This window comes from Atractosteus spatula, chromosome 24 (genome assembly GCF_055471065.1).
Source record: "Atractosteus spatula isolate fAtrSpa1 chromosome 24, fAtrSpa1.hap1, whole genome shotgun sequence".
NCBI lineage: Eukaryota > Metazoa > Chordata > Actinopteri > Semionotiformes > Lepisosteidae > Atractosteus > Atractosteus spatula.
This window is the reverse complement of record NC_142729.1, coordinates 10823609-10844728: the sequence shown is the minus strand read 5'-3', so window position 1 is coordinate 10844728 and position 21120 is coordinate 10823609. Positions and strand designations below refer to the sequence as shown.

At 48.2% G+C, this 21120-nt stretch overlaps 1 protein-coding gene across 1 annotated transcript in view; it reads right to left on the bottom strand.

Moving 5' to 3' along the window:
- LOC148815886 (latent-transforming growth factor beta-binding protein 3-like) overlaps positions 1-20066 on the bottom strand; it is a 48725-nt gene extending 28659 nt beyond the window's left edge. Inside the window, exons 1-8 of the mRNA XM_088904723.1 lie at positions 20024-20066; positions 17075-17287; positions 15850-15981; positions 13661-13789; positions 7490-7612; positions 7268-7390; positions 2336-2455; positions 190-318 (exon numbers count right to left, since the gene is read on the bottom strand). Coding sequence (XP_088760849.1) covers positions 190-318; positions 2336-2455; positions 7268-7390; positions 7490-7612; positions 13661-13789; positions 15850-15981; positions 17075-17287; positions 20024-20066 — 1012 coding nt within the window. The remainder of the gene's footprint in view (positions 1-189; positions 319-2335; positions 2456-7267; positions 7391-7489; positions 7613-13660; positions 13790-15849; positions 15982-17074; positions 17288-20023) is intronic.
- Between the last annotated feature and the right edge of the window lie 1054 nt (positions 20067-21120).

Here is a 21120-nt window from a genome sequence, read left to right as displayed (position 1 = left end):
GGGAATCCCAGCTATGGCAGACTCAAGACCCAGGTTCAAATCAGCGTTGTCTGGGCCTAAGGACTCGTGGTGCGCTCTGAGTGAGCACATTTACTGGTTGAGTCCTGGCTGCAAAATAAAGAAACAAAAGCCGAAGAAACAGCGGGGAAGGTGGCAGGTCTTTTTTCGCGGACCACAGATGTAATCTACCTTCACAGCTGTGCTTGTCCTCTGAGCTGATGAAGCCCTCATGGCACAGGCAGATATAGTTGCCCTCCACATTCTGGCACAGCCCGTTCGGCTGGCAAAGACTCCTGTCGTGGGCGCACTCGTCGATGTCTACGAGGGGACAGAAATAACATGAAGGCAAGGCTGCCAAGATTTCACCTTTACTATGACCAAGAATATATATATATAAAAAAACAGTTTTCCTCAAAGCTGATGCAGACCTTACAATCTGATAATACTTTGTTATCTGATTTCTCAGGAATTTGTCTGGCATCAAAGCAGTTATGTTTTACCTGCCCAAAAACTTGCAAAACGTGACAACTGTACAGGTATGCATTACATTACATAACTGACATCTACTCAGTTCATAGAACTCCTAAAGGAATCCACACCACACCAAAACCCTTCAAATGTACTCTCTTAGATTATTCTAAGCCCATATACAGTAATTACACAACACACCTTTACTTTTGCATGTAATTCACTGACTGCACTTGCCGATATACTATTACTATTATATTATACTATTTATTTTGCAGAGTCTACTTTAAGGGTCTCTGTTTTGAAAGCATCAGTAGGTATTACTCAGGCAGATGTACGGGCATCAGATGATACTGCACACTCTTACAACATGCTCTATAATGCAAGCAGGGTGAGATCTCTGCTCAAGTGGCTGCCCCACTGTCTTAGAGCCAATCCTCAAGAGTCTGACACCTTGGCTGTTTGTTGAGTGTCTGTGTCTGGGTGTGCCTGGCGATGGACTGGCGTCCTGTCCAGGGTGTATCCTGCCTTGCTGGGATAGACTCCTGCTCCATACTGAATTGGAAGAAGCAGTTAGAAAATGGATAGATGGATGGAACCTCACACTGCAGGTCCAGACACCCTTCCATCGGTGAACTGTCATTTCAGCGTTCTGTAGCGTTACCAGTGAAACAGAGACCAGATCATTTCTCCACACTGCATTTTTTAGCTTTTGTCCAGTTCCAGCCATGCCAGTCTTCAGTTAATGGGCGTCATCACCCGAGGGGTGGAGGTGTAAAATGGGTACCCGAGTTGCCCATGGTAAGAAACGGCGAAGGCTGTCCTAATCATCATGCACTGAGCCACACAAACCAGTCACATGGACATCGACTGGGCAGGTGCCCGAGTATACAGTATGAAGGAGGAGGAGATGGCCGGGGCTCCCCAAAGCTCAATAAAAAAAATCTGCTGATTGTATTCAATCAGATTCTGCAGGCGGGAAGATACGAGAGCACCTGGCTTCACTGCCTTCAGTGGAATCAGTAGGACACCCGCCAGTCCCATTTAATCAGGCTTTTATCAGCTAATCAAAATGCAGGTATAATTCACAGGATTTAGCACATCACATATTATAAGAAACCGGTGCTCTGGATGTTCATGAATAATAATAATTAATAATTGCTTACACTTATATAGCGCTTTTCTGGACACTCCACTCAAAGCGCTTTACAGGTAATGGGGACTCCCCTCCACCACCACCACCAGTGTGCAGCCCCACCTGGATGATGCAACAGCAGCCATAGTGCGCCAATACTCTGCTCTCTTCTCAGTGGGGAGGAGAGCAGAATGATGGAGCCAGTTCAAAGAGGGGAGTTATTAGGAGGCCATGATGCGTAAAGGCCAGGGGGGAAATTTGGCCAGGACACCGGGGTAACACCCCTACTATTTTCGAGAAACGCCCTGGGATTTTTAATGACCACAGAGAGTCAGGACCTCAGTTTTACATCTCATCCGAAGGATGGCACCTGTTTACAGTCTAGTGTCCCCCGTCACTATACTGGGGCATTAGGACCCACACAGACCGCAGGGTGAGCGTCCCCTGCTGGCCCCACTAACACCTCTTCCAACAGCAACCTTAGTTTTAACCAGGAGGTCTCTTCATCCAGGCACTGACCAGGCTCCCACCTGCTGAGCTTCAATGGGGTGCCAGTTGTGAGTTGCAGAGCGATATGGCTGCTGGCTTGAAATGAACATTTGGATTGGGACATGCTTTCTCTGCTGCACTACAATCACTGTGTCGGACACTAAGCTCAGGGAGACGGGGCCCATGTGCCCGCTAGTGTCACTGGTGTTTATATCTCCTGACCAATGGCAAGCACCAGCCTACCTTGGCAGAGACGCCCACTGACCAGCTGGAAGCCCTTGGGGCACTCGCACCGGTAGGAGCCCATGGTGTTGATGCAGCGGCCCCTCTGACAGTTCGAGGGTCTCTCACACTCGTTGATGTCTGCATGGGGAGGGGGGAGGGGGGGGGAGAAGCCAAACCTGTCAATCAATCAATCAAAGTTGATTTATCAAATGCACAAACAATACAGCATGCAGCAGTAGTTGCCGGCGATGAAATGTCTTTTCGGCGCGCTCAAAGGGAGTGGTAAAAATCAGAAAATGAAAGGTTACATAATAATAGATAATACTGCAATAGAAATGGAATAAAACAAACTCAAGACAGAGGTCAATATACATAGAGCTGCGATGCGTCCAGGGTGTATGCAATACATTATGTCTAAGTAGTGCAGCAGGCCGAATACAGTGAAAACTGTGTGTAAATGTAGCCATTACAGGTGATTTGCTGAAGGTGACTGCAGCTCGGCTATTTAGCAGTCTTATTGCCTGGAGGTAGAAGCTGTGCCGTAATCTGTTAGTCTTTGACTGAATGCTTCGATAGTGTTTACCGGACGGTAGGTAATAATAATTGCTTTCACTTATATAGCGCTTTTCTGGACACTCCACTCAAAGCGCTTTACAGATAATGGGGATCCCCTCCACCCCCAGCAGTGTGCAGCATCCACCTGGATGATGCAAGGGCAGCCATAGTGCACCAGAACGCTCACCACACATCAGCTATCAGTGGGGAAGAGAGCAGAGTAATGTAGCCAAATTCATAGAGGGGGATTATTAGGAGGCCATGATTGGTAAGGGCCAATGGGAAATTTGGTCAGGATGCCGGGGTTACACCCCTACTCTTTTCGAGAAACGCCCTGGGATTTTTAATGACCACAGAGAGTCAGGACCTCGGTATTACGTCTCATCCGAAGGACGGCGCCTGTTTACAGTCTAGTGTCCCCCGTCACTATACTGGGGTATTAGGACCCACACAGACCACAGGGTGAGTGCCCCCTGCTGGCCCCACTAACACCTCTTCCAGCAGCAGCCTCAGCTTTCCCAGTAGTCTCCCCTCCAGGTACTGACCAGGCTCACACCTGCTTAGCTTCAGTGGGGCTGCCAGTGGTGAGCTGCAGGTGTTATACAGTTACTACTAGTGTTATTTCACAAGGCCTATAGCAGATGCAAGGACGTGTGTGTGAGAGTAATAAGGAGTCAGACCACAGCACCCCTATTCTAGCAAAGCTATTATTATTAATAATAATAATAATTGCTTACACTCTACTCAGAGCTCTTTCCAGGTCATGGGGATCCCCTCCACCCCCAGCAGTGTGCAGCCCAAGTCCGCTCCCCACACCCCAGCTCTCAGTGGGGAGGAGAGCAGAGTGATGGAGCCAGTTCAGAGATGGGGGTTATTAGGAGGCCATGATGGGTAAAGGCCAGGGGGGAAATTTGGGAATTTCCCAATTTGGGAAACACCCTGGGATTTTTAATGACCACAGAGAGTTAGGACCTCAGTTTTACATCTCATCCGAAGGACAGCGCCTTTTTACAGTCTAGTGTCCCTCGTTACTATACTGGGGCATTAGGACCCACACAGACCGCAGGGTGAGCGCCCCCTGCTGGCCCCACTAACACCTCTTCCAGCAGCAGCCTCAGCTTTCCCAGGAGTCTCCCCTCCAGGTACTGACCAGGCTCACACCTGCTGAGCTCCAGTGGGGCTGCCAGTGGTGAGCTGCAGGGTGACAGGGCTGCTGGCATTTTAAGGCTGTGAAAGGAAAAGGGTCCCATCTACCTCACTGACTTTCTGCTTTTTCAGACTTCACCCCTGTCTTTAGGATCAGGTCAGTTAAATCTGCTGCAAGTCCCCAGACTACCTGCTCTTGGTTCCTCACTGGAACAGCCAGACAAGAAGTTTTCCACTGAGACCTTTAAAGGATCTTAACATCCTTCTCTACCAGCAAGCTGCTCAACTCCCAGTACTATAAACTGTCTGATTTCCCATCTTTTTCCTTCTTTGTCATTTTCAAGCTCCTTGACTTCTCTTTTAGCTTTTTTTTGTAATTTCTGACTGTGTGGTTTTGCGTGATGTAAATGATCCCTGGCCTCAAAGGAACACCTTGCGGATGACCGAATCCCATTTGTCTGGAACAGAGGAATTTAATTTCTCCAAGCGGTGCATTTTTCTAGTTGAAGCGGTGCAGTCATCCTACGCAAATTTCATTTGTGCCCAATTTTTTCACGGGGCTAAGCATTTTCAATTCAACTCCGAATACTTTATTCATCTCCAGGAGGGGGTAATTTAAGCCGCAGGCATGCAACAATGACTCATTCCACATAAAATAACATTACTAAGAAAATATCAAAGAAAAAACAGCCAAGAGACCATAGAAAAGTTGCAAGTGGTGCTTTTGCCTGTATAGAGTACCCGGTACCATATGGGGTTGGATTCAAACTGGGCCCAATCCTCCCGGCACAAAACTGGCGCCACATCCACGATGCCGACATGCACTGCAGATCTTGAGCGACCCTGGGAGGGACGTCACCCTTAAAATATCATGTCGAGAGGGCTCATCGCACCCCGTTATTAATATACTGTATACTGTTGCGTAGTGTCAAAGAGTATACTGTATACTATACTGTAAACAGGCGTCGTCTTTCAGATGAGACGTAAAACCGAGGTCCTGACTCTCTGTGGTCATTAAAAATCCCAGGGCGTTTCTCGAGAAGAGTAGGGGTGTTACCCCAGTATCCTGGCCAAATTCCCCACCCTGGCCTTTACCCATCATGGCCTCCTAATAACCCCCCTCTCTGAACTGGCTCCATCACTCTGCTCTCCTCCCCACTGAGAGCTGGGGTGTGGGGAGCGGACTGGCGCCTCATCCAGGTGGGGCTGCACAGTGGTGGTGGTGGAGGGGATCCTCATGACCTGTAAAGCGCTTTGAGTGGAGTGTCCAGAAAAAGCGCTATATAAGTGTAAGCAATTATTATTATTATTATTATTATTATTATTATTATTATTATAAAGAGTCAGTTTTGAAGGACACGCCCCAGTGATCTCACAGCTTTGACAGTGACATTCCTGGCAAAGACTTGCAAACCACCCCCAAAAAAAACAAATTCTCCACTTCTTTTCTTTAAAAAACACAAAATAAATGAACCGAAATGGCTAACTGGCCACATCAGAACTAGAAATAATTTTGGAAACAGTATTAAAGTGACATGTTGATACTGGCTGCTATGTAAGGGAAATTAATTCTAATGCTGTCAATGCTACAGCTTCCTGGGGGAAAATACGGCACCGTGAAATTGAGGAGATCTGTCTTTTTCTTGGAAAACCTTCTTGATGGGACAGTCTGCATCCTCACCCCCATCTTTCTTTGTACAACTGTCTGGTAGAGGCCAGATGTGCAAAACCTGCACTTGAAACTTACCAGCAGTCATATCACCCTGCAGCCCCCCCCCCTGAAGCTCAGCAGGTGTGAGCCTGGCCAGTACCCGGAGGGGAGACTCCTGGGAAAGATGAGGCTGGAAGCTGTTAGTGGGGCCAGTAGGGGGCACTCACCCCATGGCCTGTGTGCCTCAGTATAGTGGTGGGGATACTATACTTTAAAAAGGCACTGATGAGACATAAAACCGAGGTCCTGACTCTCTGTGGTCATTATAAATCCCAGGGTGTTTCTTGAGAAGAGTAGGGGTGTAACCCCGGTGTCCTGGCCAAATTTCCCCCCTGGCCTTTACCCATCATGGCCTCCTAATAACCCCCCTCTCTGAACTGGCTCCATCACTCTGCTCTCCTCCCCACTGAGAGCTGGTGTGTGGGGAGCGTTCTGGCGCACTATGGCTGCCGTCGCATCATCCAGGTGGGGCTGCACACTGGTGGTGGGGGGAGGGGATTCCCATTACCTGTAAAGTGCTTTGAGTGGAGTGTCCAGAAAAGCAGTGTATAAGTGTAAGCAATTATTATTATTATTGAAATGATTTGATCATGAGATACAGATGTTCTCTAGGTGAGAATTAAACAGAGATTGTGTCGGGAAGCTCAGGGCTGGTGCCACAGCTCGTTAATCAAGCAAGTTCTAAAACAAAGGAAGGAGGCATGCTCACACGAATATTTTTATTCCACAAGTGAACATCCCTGGCTAATACAAGCTCTGAGTGTGTGGCTCATTCTTCCTTTTTAATTCTACCTTGCTCCTGGCTGTTGACCTAACTGTCTTCACAGACATGGTAAGGGTGTAACACTAGTTAAAGTGCGGGATAATATTCTGAGTGCAACAATAATATTGATAGACAAACTTGAACAATTTCAGACAGTGAAATGTTTTAATCTGATGATGCATGCATACGTTGAATACCCCCAATGCATTCCTAGTTTTAATCTGATGATGCATGCGCACGATGGTATCGAAATCTCCAGAGATGTCTGACTTTTATGGGTTTACGGTCAAAGACTGCACAAGACGTGTTAACTAACATAATACACCATTTCGGTTCAGTACAAAATGCTGTTCAGGAATGTTGTTCTACTGTTCTATGTGTGCTATAACTTCTCCATATGAGCTCTCCATTGATAATGCATTTAAACGAAAAAAACAGTGTTGGTGAATTCTACATGCTATAACCCACAATTAGTAGTTTTGGTGCCAAACTACCCAAGCAAACTGGAAAAGTACCTAAATGCAATGGGCTGATGTCCGGTTATGATCGCTTGGAATGAAGCGAAGACTTTTACCTCTATTTGAATGGGTATTGTAATGGGTGTCGCTTTCACAGGAGTTTTGCTTCTGAAAAATAAATTTGGGCTCTAACTGCACTCGTAAAGCTGGGGATGAGAGTGTCTATTGTCGGGACTCGTGGTTTCTTTCTCCCAGGCTATTCAGGCAGAGCTTCGCTGAAACGGGGTGAGAACGGGACAGGGCAGAGGGAGGCCTACCTTCGCAGTGGCTGCCCTCCTGCGTGGGCTGGTACCCGGGGTAACACTGGCAGTGGAAGGAGCCTTCAGTGTTGATGCAGTGCCCGTTGGCACAGAGCCGGGCATCCTCGCACTCGTTGATGTCTGTTGACAGGGAGCACAGTGGGGGTGGGAGTCACGGGCTGGCACAGACAAGTAGGCCATCACCACGGCAGGGGGGGGGGGGGAGTGGGCGGATCTCACCTCGGCAGCCCTTGCTGTCGGACTCGGGGACGAAGCCCTCGTGGCACAGGCAGCGGTAGGTGCCCACCAGGTTCTCGCAGTGGCCGTTGGGGCACACGCCGGGGGTCTGGCACTCGTTGATGTCTACAAGAATCCAGCAAGGCGAGGGTTAACCCGCCTGTTTCCCCCCCCCCCATGATTCCCTTCACCCACCCCGAAGAGAAACGTCAACCAGCCAAAATGCCAAGAGATCCGAGTCCAAGCCACCTACCAATCCACCACATCAAACGCAGAACCATCTGGAAACATAACTATATTTTCTAAAAATATAGTTAAATATATAATAATAAAAATATTTTTATCATATTTCTCTCTTTTATCTTTGAAAGAGGCTTCTTAAAGCACTTGACAGTAAGGGGAAAAAAAGCACACAGTTGGAGGAGAGAGCAGGATTAGACAATTAAAACAAAGGTTTGGAATACAGTCGGAAAGCAGAGGGACAGACACAGAACCCGTTAAATCAAACCCTTCTGAAGCAGAAGAAGCTGTGAGTCTGGATTTGAAGGAGTTTAGAGAAGGTGGCTCTCCGATATCCCTGGAGACAGAACTCCAGAGCTCTGGAGCGCAGCAGGAGAAGACCCTGTCATCCATAATATTTACTTAACATTAGTTTGATTTAAATGTATATGGAAATGTTTCAAATATACATACTACCATGTACAAAATTATGTAAAATTATGTTAACATTAATGTCAGTTTTCATGTCTGAAATTTAAGATTAAAATATCTAAAATTATACACTAGTGTTTCTACTTTTCTGCAGTATACTGTAGAACACTTATATTTTCAAATGGTTTTTTTCATATAGATATAGATACGTGTTTAATACTGCTATGCTTCTGAAGTGTCCCTCTGCAGACATGTTCCTGCCGATTTTATCAGCGATTGTCAAATTGTGAAAAATGAGGAGATCTGACTGGTTACTTGGATAAGTGCCTGTAAGACAGTGAGGATGAGCGGTGGAATGGAACTGGCTGAGGAACTGGCCCTCCTTGAGGGCTGGAGTCGGCCTTTCCTGATGAAAACCGTCAATCCACGCCCATCGTCGTTTTTGAAAGAGCAGCCCATTTGTGATTGATTAAAATCATCAGGAAAAATAGGATATACACCTTCCAACTGAACAGGATAATTACTTAATTAAGCACCTTACATTGGGCTTTTATAAACATTTTCAAATGCTCCATGTATTTTGACATATATACGTTATTAGTATATTGACTTCATTGGGACACTTTTCCGATCAACAGTGCAAAGGTGCTCCTTTAACTGGCAGAGATTAAGCAAACAGTGATCAGGAATAGTCTGTAAAAATGGTGGCGATGCACAGTGTTAATCTGCAGGAAAATGACCAGCGTAGACAGTTTATTCAGTACGCTGGTTTATGTTGTGCAAACTGTTTTTTGTGATCTCCTTTTAACCTACTCCCAGAAACATCAGCTGAATTGTTAATTAATCCCACCAATAAGAACATAAAAACAATCCAAGTGAGGAGATTGGTACTTTCGCCCCGTTAGGTTAATGAATCCCAGGATCTCCTCCAGCTGTCTTGAAAGAAGGCGGGGCATCGCCTTCAACGGCATGGCTGGGTAGCTTGTTCCACGCCCCCACCACCCTTTGTGAAAAGCAGCGTCTCCACACCCGGCACTGGGAAATAAGAGCAGCCCTGGCCCGGCAGACTTTGCAATAAATGTACTGTGGTAGGAACACTAGAGTCAAAAAGCCCGGAGATTATTATCGAGGGAAATGTGCAGAGGCAGTGTCTGGCTGAAAAAGAAAAGACCCTTAATTTATGAAGAGAAAGACGAAACCATCGGAAGAGCCCAGCGTCCCACGCCATGTTTCAGACAGCTCCCAGCATCCCCTCGAAACAGGCCACGTCTATTCTACAGAGGAAGGAAACAACGTTACCGCACGTGCAGGCTGCTCCGCATTCCCCTGGAGAGAGAAGGTTATCCAGCACCCTGCCTCCTCCCTCCCTCCCTCCCGCTGGATTGCACTCACTGGCCAAAATATTAGGAACCCCCTCAACGGGTTCGGGCTTCGGCAGCAGGAACAACCAGAAATGGACTTGAAACACTTGCCGCCCGATGTTCCCCCGCAGGATCCCCTTCAGTCCAGGTTGTGAGGAGTGGGGGGTTGGACTGCCGGCCCGCCTGGATCCCGCTGGGGATCAAAGTCCGTTTTACCGCTCCTCGAGGCCCAACCACACCTTGCCGGCCACCGTGGGTGCACGGCAGGGCCTCGCCTCCTGCAGATTTACCCTTCCCGGATTCGCAATCCAGTCGGGTCGAAGCGGGGCAGAGCGGGAGGCGACACCAAGCCCGAGGTTGGCATGTGCGGCGGTCCAATTAGCGCCGTGCCGGACCAGGATGGCGAGACGAAATCGAGCGAGCGAGCGAGCCTCTCCCTGCCCCCTGCCCAGCTACCCACTCCCCAGCACCCGCAGCTCAGCCTGCTCAGGGTAACACACCGGAGCCAACGCTCCAGGTTCTGTGTCAGCAGTGCTGGGAATGACGGGCCGGAGACGACTTTGCAGGCTCTCTGACAGTTTTATCCTTCATTACAGTGGGGCGTGCTGATCACAGAGGCAGAGAGAGACTGCAGGCATCCGCTGCACAGCAGAGGAGGGATTCATGTTCTTTATTTTAGCTGATTACTATCAATTTGTGTTTGCATTTGTTCGTTTCAGTTGATCAGTTTTATGGTACTTAACTTAAAGCTAACGCATTAGTACTTTAATTATCCGATAAGGGAGGGTTTCCGATGTCTTTGAGCCAATCATTCTATATACTGCAGTACACGATGGTGTAATTACGGGACAGGGGGGTGAATTTGGCTGTTCGCAACAGTTCACTGCACCGGGCCCTCGTGAATGTGGAGTCCCTGCTGTATCCCAACACTGCGGACAGCGAGAGCGGGGTGTCGCTCGTATCGGAGCACATCCATCCGCTTCTGGAGCGAGACCCCCCCCCCCCCCCAGCTAAAAGAGAAACCAGCCGAGAGAGGTCAAGGAAAGGCCACCCGAAACCCAGAAGGCGGAGTGTGTGCATGCAGACCCCAGCGCAGGAGCCCAGCTGCCCCCAGCGTGTCAGCTTAGAGAGGGAGACCCGGCCCGACCGAGCAGGTCCCGACGCAAACTGGCCACCCCATTCGTCACACGAGCGAGTTCAACCCGCCCGACTCGTGCATCGTGGGATTGCTCAGCAACTGCCTCGTCTTCCGCCACCAGCAATGACCTACTGTATGAATCACACTCACCTCTTCAGGCTGAATAACTTACTGGATCATTTTTTTTTTATTATTAGCTCCTTATCTGCGCAGCACTGCGGCACAGTGGTCGGCATTTCTGCCTCATAGATAGCACTGGAGCCCTTCAATTCTGGCCTTGTGGTGCTGTCTGTGTGGAGTTTGCATGTTCTCCCCGCGTTCCATGTCTCCTAAGGGGGCTCCGATTTCCTCCCGCACTCCAGAGACATGCTGGGAAATACCTTGGCTTCTGGGAAACCGTGCTCTGGTGTGTCTGTGTCTGTGTCTGTGTCTGCACTGCGAGCGAATCTCACAGTCTCGTTCCTTGGTCTGAAAACCTCACGCATTTGTGTCGAGTACTGGGTTGACAAAAAAAAACGAAGCGATGAACGGAAAATTGTGAAATTGTTGTGGAGACGAGCGATTCCATTAATTAAGCCATGTGTTTCCGTTCTATCGATATGAATAATGCGCTATTAATATTTTTGATGGAAAATTTCACTCATTAGGGATTTGGACCCCGGAGAGCTGCGTTGGTCATCGATGAAGAAAAAAAACACAGAGAGTTTCCTCGCAGCTGAATCACTGGGTCACAGACAAATACTGTGTACCTTCGTCCCCCTGTCACTTCATTTTCAAAACGCCAGGGTTTCCTCCCACAGTCCAAAGGCATGCTGGGAGGTGAACTGGCTTCTGGGAAAACTGGCCCTGGTGGGGTGTGTGTGTGTGTGTGTGCCCTGTGATGGACTGGTGTCCCACCCAGGGTGTACCCTGCCTTGCATACGTTTCTTCCCAGGAAAGGTGTCACCGTGCCACCTTCCTAATATTCCCAAATTCCTTCAAAAGCTGCTATGGGATGACCAGTGTGCGCCGGGGGGGAGGGGGAGGCAGGCAGGGAGCTGGATCCGAGAGTACGTGCCTGGACTCCGCTGGGTAACGCTCCGGCTCGTGACACTGTGGGCAGCTGCAAACAGATGCATACGTCAGTGCGTGTCCAGAAGTGCCGTCACTACAGCAGCAAGAGAGGAATGCCCACCCACCTGCTGGTTTCCATTCCAGCCGGGCCTAATAGGGCCTTAATGGAAGTAACAGCTGGGTTGACGGGTGTATCTGCAGGTTTTTTATATAAGAAGTGACTTGGCTTTTGAAAGGCAATGGATAAAAGCCAGACCTCCGACGCATGACAGGGCGGAAAGGGGTTCAAATGGATCCCTCTGATTAAGTCACTTCAGGGCTGAGGGCCGGGCTGGAATGAAAACCCGGCAGGTGTGAGTGCTAGGGCTTCCTGGATCAGGATTGGGGAAAAGACGAAAACGGTTGGATTCCAGCTAAAGGAGCAAAGGGAATCATCTGGATTGCTGCCATTGGTTGCGCCAGAGGAGTTCTGCGATGTGGACAGTGAGGCTTCTGCGATCCGGGTATCAATAAACCAGAGATGAGCATCACCAGCTGGTAGGAACAACCTGCCATCCCGTACTCCTATATCCGACTTGGCCAGTGCCCATTCTTAGCGACTGCTCAGCCCTGTACCGCAAAACGCGATCTGACTTGGCCTTTAACGATGCAGAGCAGCTCTTCATCTGTTGGCTCTGCTCTCGCCCCAGGCTGCCGAGAAACAGGAGGACGAGACAAAAAAAAGAGACAATTTTGGGGGTCCGGGCCTTGGACAGTCGGGATGGGGGGGGCTCACCGTAACAGATGCCGTCCTTGGCGCGGTGCCCGGGGGGGCAGGGTACGCACTCGTAGGAACCGGGCGTGTTCTCGCACTGCTCGTTGGGGCAGGTGTGGGGGTCCAGACACTCGTCGATATCTGGAACCACAGCAAGGGAGCATCTTTGTTAAAACTGGGGGTGACACACCGCTGCCCCCTCTTCGAGCTTTCCTGAACCCCGTCTTTGGAATTCGCCAGGTCGCGGCGGAGCAGGGTGCCCCCGATCTCGTGCTTATACTGGTAATAAACGTTAAAAGTAGCTTCTTAAAGTTACTTTACAGTAAGGACACAGTGAGAGGAGACTGCAGGATGAGACCATTACAATGAGGTTTTGGAATACAGTCGGAAAGCAGAGGGACAGACACAGAGCCAGTCTGGATTTGAGAGAGTTTAGAGAAGGTGGCTCTTCGATATCCTTGGGGACAGAACTCCAGAGCTTTGGGGTGCAGCAGGAGAAGACCCTGTCACCCCCAGAGTGTAGATAGGCTTGGGGGACAGACAGGAGACCAGAGGCTGTGAGGTGGGGAGGGGGAAGACAGTAACTCAGACAGGTACGGAGGTGCCAGGCCATGCAGAGCCCTACAGGCGAGCAGGAGGATTTTCGAAAGTCGACACGAAACCCGACAGGAAGCCAGTGCGGGGACTCCAGGACAGGAGTGATGTGATCACTGGCCCACGGACCTGGTCAGGATTCTGGCTGCCGAACTCTGGAGTTTGCCCAGTGTGGATTTAGAAACCCCAGTGAGCAGAGCATTCCAGTACTCAATTCAAGACGAGTCCAACGTGTTGACCAGCTTTTCAGCAACAGTCGAAGACAAAACAGGACGTAGTCTGGCGATACTGCTAAGGTGGGGTGGGGGGGGAATGATGTTTTTACAATATTTTGCACATGCAGATGAAACGTCACCCCCCCCCCAACCCCCCACCGTGGTCTTCAATTTAGAATGAAATTCAAGTACAGCGCCGTCCACAGACTGGGTTATGGAAAAATGGAAAGTTAGATCAAAAGAAAAATGAGAAGGAAGAGATGAATGAGAATGCCGACGAGGAATAAATCAGAAAAATACGAACGACAGCAGAAAAGCGAGCCACACCGAGAATGAGACGGCGAGGAGAGAGGAAGGGAAGCGTGTTGTTATTGTTCAAGATGGCGGAGCGGCGGGGGGCTCGCTTACCCTCGCAGACGGGGTGCCGGTGGGACTTGCTCTTGTAGCCCTCGTAGCACTCGCACCTGTAGCCGCCGGGCAGGTTGACGCAGCGCCCGCTCTCCCCGCAGGGGTTGTGCTTGAGACACTCGTTCACGTCTGGGGGGGGGGATGGGACAGAGAGGAGACTCAAGAGCCGTCCGCTGTCCGACGACTGGAAATCTCCCCCCCACTCTCAAATGAACAAACTACCGATTTCGGCAGCGCGTCCGTGAGGAAAAAAAAAAACAGCCGGTTGTTTCTGCGTTTGTAGAGGGGCTTCGCCGCGTATTGAATGCGCCTGCGAGACGTATTTCATCAGGAGTAAACGAGAAAGTTCTGTCCGGGTGCCTGATTGTGGGGGCACTTTCACTCCGAAACGTGCAAAAAGAGCGGGAAACGCCGATGGAAAGAGGTCGACTGACGTGACGCACTTGAAATTAGTCTTCATGGCCGAACCCCCGTGATGGATGGGGCGCCCGTCGCCGCGATACCTCTAGTTTCTGGAACAGCGGAGCGTTTCAAGATGGCGTTCAGGGGGGAGGCTGAGGAGGAATTGTGAGTTTTTCCAGGACCTGAATGTTATGTTATGACATATAATTATCATATAGGTGGGGAGCTGCATCAGCATGCGTAGGCTGCAAAGGAACAAGTGATAGGTTTATTCCAGGCTGGAAAAAAAAAGAAGAAAGAGAACACAACGTTTCGGCCGTGGAGCCTTCTTCAGGTGTGAGAAAGTTACCTTTGCTTACTGCCTTGTCTTTCTCACACCCGAAGAGGGCTCCACGGCCGAAACGTTGTTTTCTTTCTTCTCTTTTCAGTATGGAATAAACCTATTACTTGTTCCTAATTATAATATATAATAATGTAGCACTACAGGGTTCAGGTGGGCACCCTCACCACTGCCACATCAGGTCAGCCCCCCAAAATTGGGGACTCGAACCCAGGCCTCTGGCGTCACTCAACAGGGACCCAGCCTCTTGAGCCAAAGGGAGATCTCGCTCAGGCTGGCGGCTGAGGTCCCTGCTATCCACAGGGAAGGGTGGTGACGTCACCGCGCTGGTAAGCCGGCTCACACAAGCAATGGAGGCCGTATGCGTTACACTAATGTTATATATATAACATGTCATATGAATGTTGACTACAGAAATATAAGGACATAACACTAGTTGTTTAGACTTCGGTAATAATTTAAGAACAGCTAATAAGGTTGGTTTTTTTTTTAAGTTTAAGAATTTTGATATGAGTAGCACTGGGAAGAGGAATGACAGTGCTGGATCGTAGAAAGAGACGTCTAAGACCATCTTGTATGTATAGCACTTCAAGAAAATCGATGGCAACTAATGAGAAAAGTGAAGCAACTGGAGGTGCTTAATGGAGATGCACTCGTATGTATGCAGGAGGAGCTCCAGACCAACGTCTCAGAGTAGATATAATACCGTCGGAATTGAAGGTCTTAAAAATAGTCCATGAACTGTGTGTGTAAAGAGGTTGAGGAATTGAAGAATGAAGTTTTGAAATGAGTAAATACCTAACAAGAAAAGCAGATTTAAAGACCTTGAATTGGGAAAAAAAAAGTTTGTAGTACCGCTGCTACAGAGACGTATGATTATTGATCTGGAGCACCTAGAGAATGCTGTTCCAGCTCGTTTCTCGCGAGTCACTAGTGTGTCCCTCCTTCGTGGGGCCCTAAAGATTTCGTAGGCCATGAGGCTCTGTGCCTGCGGTGCCTCATGGGAAAATCCGGCGCTGGTTCTGCCGTGCAGTAGTTTCTGTTTTACGTTGTAGTGCAGATTTGTTTTTATTGGGTGTCAGTGTAAGAAAAGTTTTAGCTGACCTCTGACCCCAACAGGAGTGTTGTGGTGTCTGGGGATGGGGTTTTTCTTTTTTTTTTCTCTTCATTTGTCCCTGATAAAGTTTGATAACCGGCCAGGGTTTTAATACTAGGGAATTGTGTCACGTTTTTTTTTACCTTCCCCAAGTGAAGGAAAGCTTAGGTTAGGAAATTAGTTCAATTGTACTGGAGGTTGATAGGCTTGCCGGCACAGAATACTTTTAAGACGTACTTTAAAAGTTTCGTTTTTCGTTGAGTATTTGTGACGTTTTCCTTCTTCGAGAGGGCTGGTCTTTCCTTGGTGTCTAAGGCCCCAGGTAGTACCTAAGGGACACCCCCCCCTTACCTGCACAGGTGCGCTTGCCAAGGTAAATCTGCAGCGTGTAGCCATGGTTACAGCGGCAGGTGTAGGACCCGCCCGTGTTGATGCACTGGCCCCGCCCACTGCCGCAGGGCTCCGCCTCGCACTCGTTGTCATCTGAAACAGAGAAGGCTTTCTCATTTCATCGCCTGGACCACAGTTAGTGCCCCCCCCCCCCTCTGGTGCAGTCAAACAGGCAGGCATCTAGTGGGATCTTTCCTCTTACTGGGCGTCCTGGCCAAATTTCCCCCTGGCCTTTACCCATCATGGCCTCCTAATAATAATAACTCTTCAGGAGGTGGTCACATGCTCCACTACGCCTAACAGGAGGGGCAGCGCCTGTTGAAGGACTTTGCTGAAGTCATCAAACAGTGGGCAAAAACAACAGGCGTCACCATTCAGCTGAAAGAGAGCAGAGGCCCTGGCTGCCCAGTGCCCAGCATGGTGCTAACTGTGCGCTGGCAGTTAAATGAACCTTGGTCCATCCATCCATTGTCTAACCACTCTATCCAGTACGGGCTCGTGGGGGAGCCAGAGCCTATCCCAGCATACAACAGGCGCAAGGTGGGGTACTCCCTGGACAGGACGCCAGTCCATCACAGCGCGCACCCACAGACACACCTGGCCGATTGTCCCAGAAGCCGATTAATCTCCCAGCCCGCCTTTGCACCATAGGACGCGAGCATGGTGAGACCATGCAAACAGACAGCACCCCCAGGTCTGGAATTGAACTGGGGTCCCCAGCACCGCCAGGCAGCAGTGCTGACCCAGGGTTCATTACGCTGTCACCAGGTCCCTCTCTGAGCTCAACCTCTGCCTTCCCAGACCTACCCACCCGGGACCAACTCTCCCTCTAATTTCTAATGGCCTGTGCGCGCAGAAATTTGTGAAAGTTGTGCAAATTTCTTTCCCAGTGACAAAAACCTTGTGCGCACTAAATTGAGCGTATGTCAAATTGTAAACCTGAAATTATTTTTTTGTTAATATAGCCATCCTCATAGAAGCATAGAGATCCAAAAGATCCAGGACAGCTATTCCATGAACCCAGTCATAGAGACCGAGTGTCCGAGCGGGCAGGAGCAGGGAGGTACGAGACTACAAGAGCATCGATATTGACGATCAAGTAGCAAAAATAATGCACACAATTTTTTGTGCGCAATTCAATTTCCTATGTGCACTGATTTCATGACCTGTGTGCGCACGGGCACACGCACACGGCTAAGAGGGAACGTTGCCCAGGACTCTCTGAGAGCCAGCTTGTGAGCAGCTTGTGAGCGGCGGGGCACGGGCTCCTCACCCACACAGTACTTCCTCTGGGCATGAGCCTTGTACCCAGTGTTGCAGAAGCAGGCGAAGCCGTTGGCAGAGATGATGCATTCTCCATGGCCACAGATGTTCCTCTTCAGCCTGCATTCGTCCGTCTCTGGACAGAGGAAAACATAGAAGGGGGGGAACCCACAAACAATTAGTGAAGGAGCAGCTGATGATCACAAGCTTTCAGGCAAAAATAAAACCAGAGGGCACAAGCGGAAACTATGGGGAAGTGCATTTAAATGAAACAAGCTGCCATGTTGTTGAAGCAGATAGCCTGGCTGCAGTTAGGAAAGACTTTTCTTTACACAAAGGGTGGTGGGAGTGTGGAACAAGCTGCCAAGCCATGTTGTTGGAGCAGGTAGCCTGGATCCTGCAATGAGGAAAGACTCCCTTCTTTACACGGAGGGTGGTGGGAGTGTGGTACAAGCTGGCCAGTCACGTTCGTGAAGCAGATAGCCTGCTTTCTTTCAAGAATCAGCTGGAAGAAGTCCTGCAGTTAGGAAAGACTTTCTTTACACAAAGGGTGGTGAGAGTGTGGAACTAGCCATGTTGTTGGAGCAGGTAGCCTGGATCCTGCTGTAGCGGCAATGCTTGTTAATAAGACAGAATTAAGTGTTGCTGTGCTTTCCCAAATGAGGCCCCATCTCTCTCTTCATCTCTGGTGCAGCCACAGAGAAACTATTCATGCAGGCTGATTTAAAGATGTTTTCTTTTGATAAGGGACAGCTCCCAAATGGGGTTGCACTTAGCTAAGCCTGGCTATCATGATCAATGGTCATCCATTGGCGCCTATCTGTCTAGGGAGTGCCAGATGGACATCTGGACTGCATTCCTAAGTGTCAGGAGTAAGTGACTCATATCTCACCTTGATCAACCAATCAGGGACTGGTAGGGCCGAGTAACCCACGTGGGACTCTGATGCCCATGAAACTTTCAGCCAATGAACTAGCTGAAGTTCCTCATGGTAAAAACAGGCAACACAGAGAGCCTGGAGTAGGGGAAATTGTAGGAGACTATTCTAAAGAGAATTCTAAGGAGAATTCCAGGGGTGCGAGACAATTCCAGGGCAGGACGGCCCAGGAGCAGAAAGGCTCCCAAGGGCAGGACATTCTCGCAGCGCGCCTCCTGACCATCCTGAGACTCAGCCCGGACAACCACGGAACGGCCAGTGTGACCGAGTGCCAGAACTTTCCTTTGTTCTAAGAGTCGAGAGCGGAGGTTGCCAGAGAGTAACCAAAAGATCCACCCGAGGGTAGCATCAGCAGCAAGCCGAACAGGTTGGAACTGTGGACAGCTGAATCACTATTCAGAACTCCTATTCCTGACTTGCTGGGACCCACAGTCATCTTTTCTCCTGTGCACAAACTTTGCTAGTTAAAGCCAACACTAACTAGCCGGTCTGTGAGCATCAGCAGCGCACCGTCGCAAGCCATACAGCACAGCCTGGCACTGAGCCAGAGAGCGCGGATTGAACAGCAACAGCCTGCAACTGTTTCTTTGTGCCCGCAGGAGATCTGAGTCCCCAGAGATTGGATGAGTATTCAACTTCAATGCATTACAGCTCGAGAATTCAATTGTTATCCCAACCAGTTGATATCAATTTAATTCCTAAGAGTTATGTACTTGTTTTGAGTATCCAATGTAGAAGTTATAACTAAGTTCATTTACGAAACGGTCTAAATGAATGATATACTGAACATATGTCCTCTTGATATATGTAACTCTTCGTAACTGAATGAATATATACCTTTTGTATTCTGATAACCCTCTTGATAAGATCTGTTAGGTTTATATGCATATTTTATGTATTAATAAATGTATTCTCGTGTATTAGTACCTGTGTGTGTGCGTTGTTTGAGTTATATCGCATGGTTGGATTTTAAGGCCATTAAAAGAATCAATTTCGTGATTTACTGCTACAATTAATAATTGTCCCAGTAAATGCCCAAACCCTACAGAACTGGTGCCTTGTGAGAGCACACTACAAGAGCAACATAAGATTAGTCAATTCTTATAATTTTGTTCACTGCTCAGATGTTAAGATTTTGTGCTCATTACATCAAGTTATGGGTTTCTGTGCAATGCCCTTGGTTACAAGGGGATTCTGAAAGGCAGCCCTACCATAAATATCAGCTTTGTGAAGATTGTGATGTGCAGTATTTGATGACGCTGGGTCACTGAGCTGTAGATTCTATTATGTGAGGCCTTTGCTTTGTTGTCTTATCTATTCTTTTAAATGGAGTTAATAACAAAAGTTCAGGAGGGATGACAACAACCATGTTCAATCAGACTCAACTATCAGTAATTAACAATTGCTTCTGACATCCATTCCTCTCCCAAAATGCTATAAATACCTACGAGATCCCTATCTCTCTCTTGTGCATGTCTGTTGCATGAGTCTTGCTGTCTCGCTGTCCTCTCCCCCCTCGTGTGCATCCTTGCATAGACAGTACTACGACGCTGCCTACACCATACAATCAATATTCCTGTTTGCTGCTCCAATGCACAGTTTAATCTCAGCCAGGAACCAGCTGAGTACCAGCTAGCCATTGATCTGACTCTTCGTCGCTTTTCAACATCTGCCAGCTTCATCTGGCCTTTCCCAAGACCAAGACCGACTGTTGTCAACCCGTCATTCCCAAACAGCTGGTGTTTGACCATCTACTTACTTCTCCTGTTTTAAAATAAATGGGCTGCTCTCGGCAAGTGCACATTCACCGCCATGTTTGCAAATCTCCTATGTCCTGGACAGTAGCACAATGTCAACAAACTACGTTAAAACAGCTTTAATTCAGGACGTAAATCTAGGAATATTACTCATTTTCCTATCAAAGATATACCTAACGCATCCTGCGCTCCCAGTAGACTTCCGCATTTCCCAACGACATCATCAGCAATGCTACACTCCAGTCCGGTTCAAATCCTGAGCTGCCAATGCAGCCAACCTGCTGATCTTACCCTCGTGTCCATAGGATCTTGCTCTGGATTTTTTTAAAAATGCTGCTTATTTCGCATTCGCTACAGTGCTACAGATTTAAAATGACAGGGCACAGAAGTGCTGACTGTGGTGAATAAGATTGCATACTGCTTTTATTCAGTTCATTCTATAAGTACCTTTTTTTGCATTTTGTTGTTTTAAATCTTGTGTGTCAAAATACTATGTAGTATTATTAGGTATGGAAAATACTCCAAACAAAGTAGAAAACCCAAAAAAGATCATTAATAAGATGAGAAAAATGACAAAGTCATGAATGCAGAAGTTTTCAAAATCCTGTACTGAGGCAAACAAAAATTCAACTGAGTGCACAAATGCTCCAAAACAAGCTGCACTGATTATTGTGCAGCCTTTATGTGCTTTATAGTCATTCACACAATTTAAGAAATAAATCCACCTTTGTCTCAGTCAGGTAGTGAATATAAAGAAAAGATTCAATCCTGGAGACTAAGGAGCTTTCAGAACAGCTCAGGGATACAGTTGTAGAAAGACACAGACAGGCTGCACACGGGTCCCTGTGGAACAGCACTGCCTGCATCCACCCAGTCACAGGCTGTTTCCTGTTCTCAGCCCATGTGCAGACATCACCTTGCTTTCCTCTTCATACAGTTAGGAATGTTGTGAAATTTCAAGTGCTTATTTTTAAATCATAAAAAGAATAGTGTCAATAATGCAACATTGTAAGACAGTTTTCTGCCCTCATAGTGGCATCACAGTTGGTAATAGGAACGTGAATATGTCATATTTTATTTGATATAGGTCAGCAAATACATCAGTCTGGTAATATGTATTCTTCTCATGGGTAACATTGAAATTAATTCAGTTTTAAACACTTCCAAGTTAATACTATTCTTTTAGTAAAGGCAAGACTACGTTTGTGACAGTATACTGTTACAGATGTCGTTAATGAGCATTACAGTGTGTGTGAGTGTGTCAGTGTTGTTGAT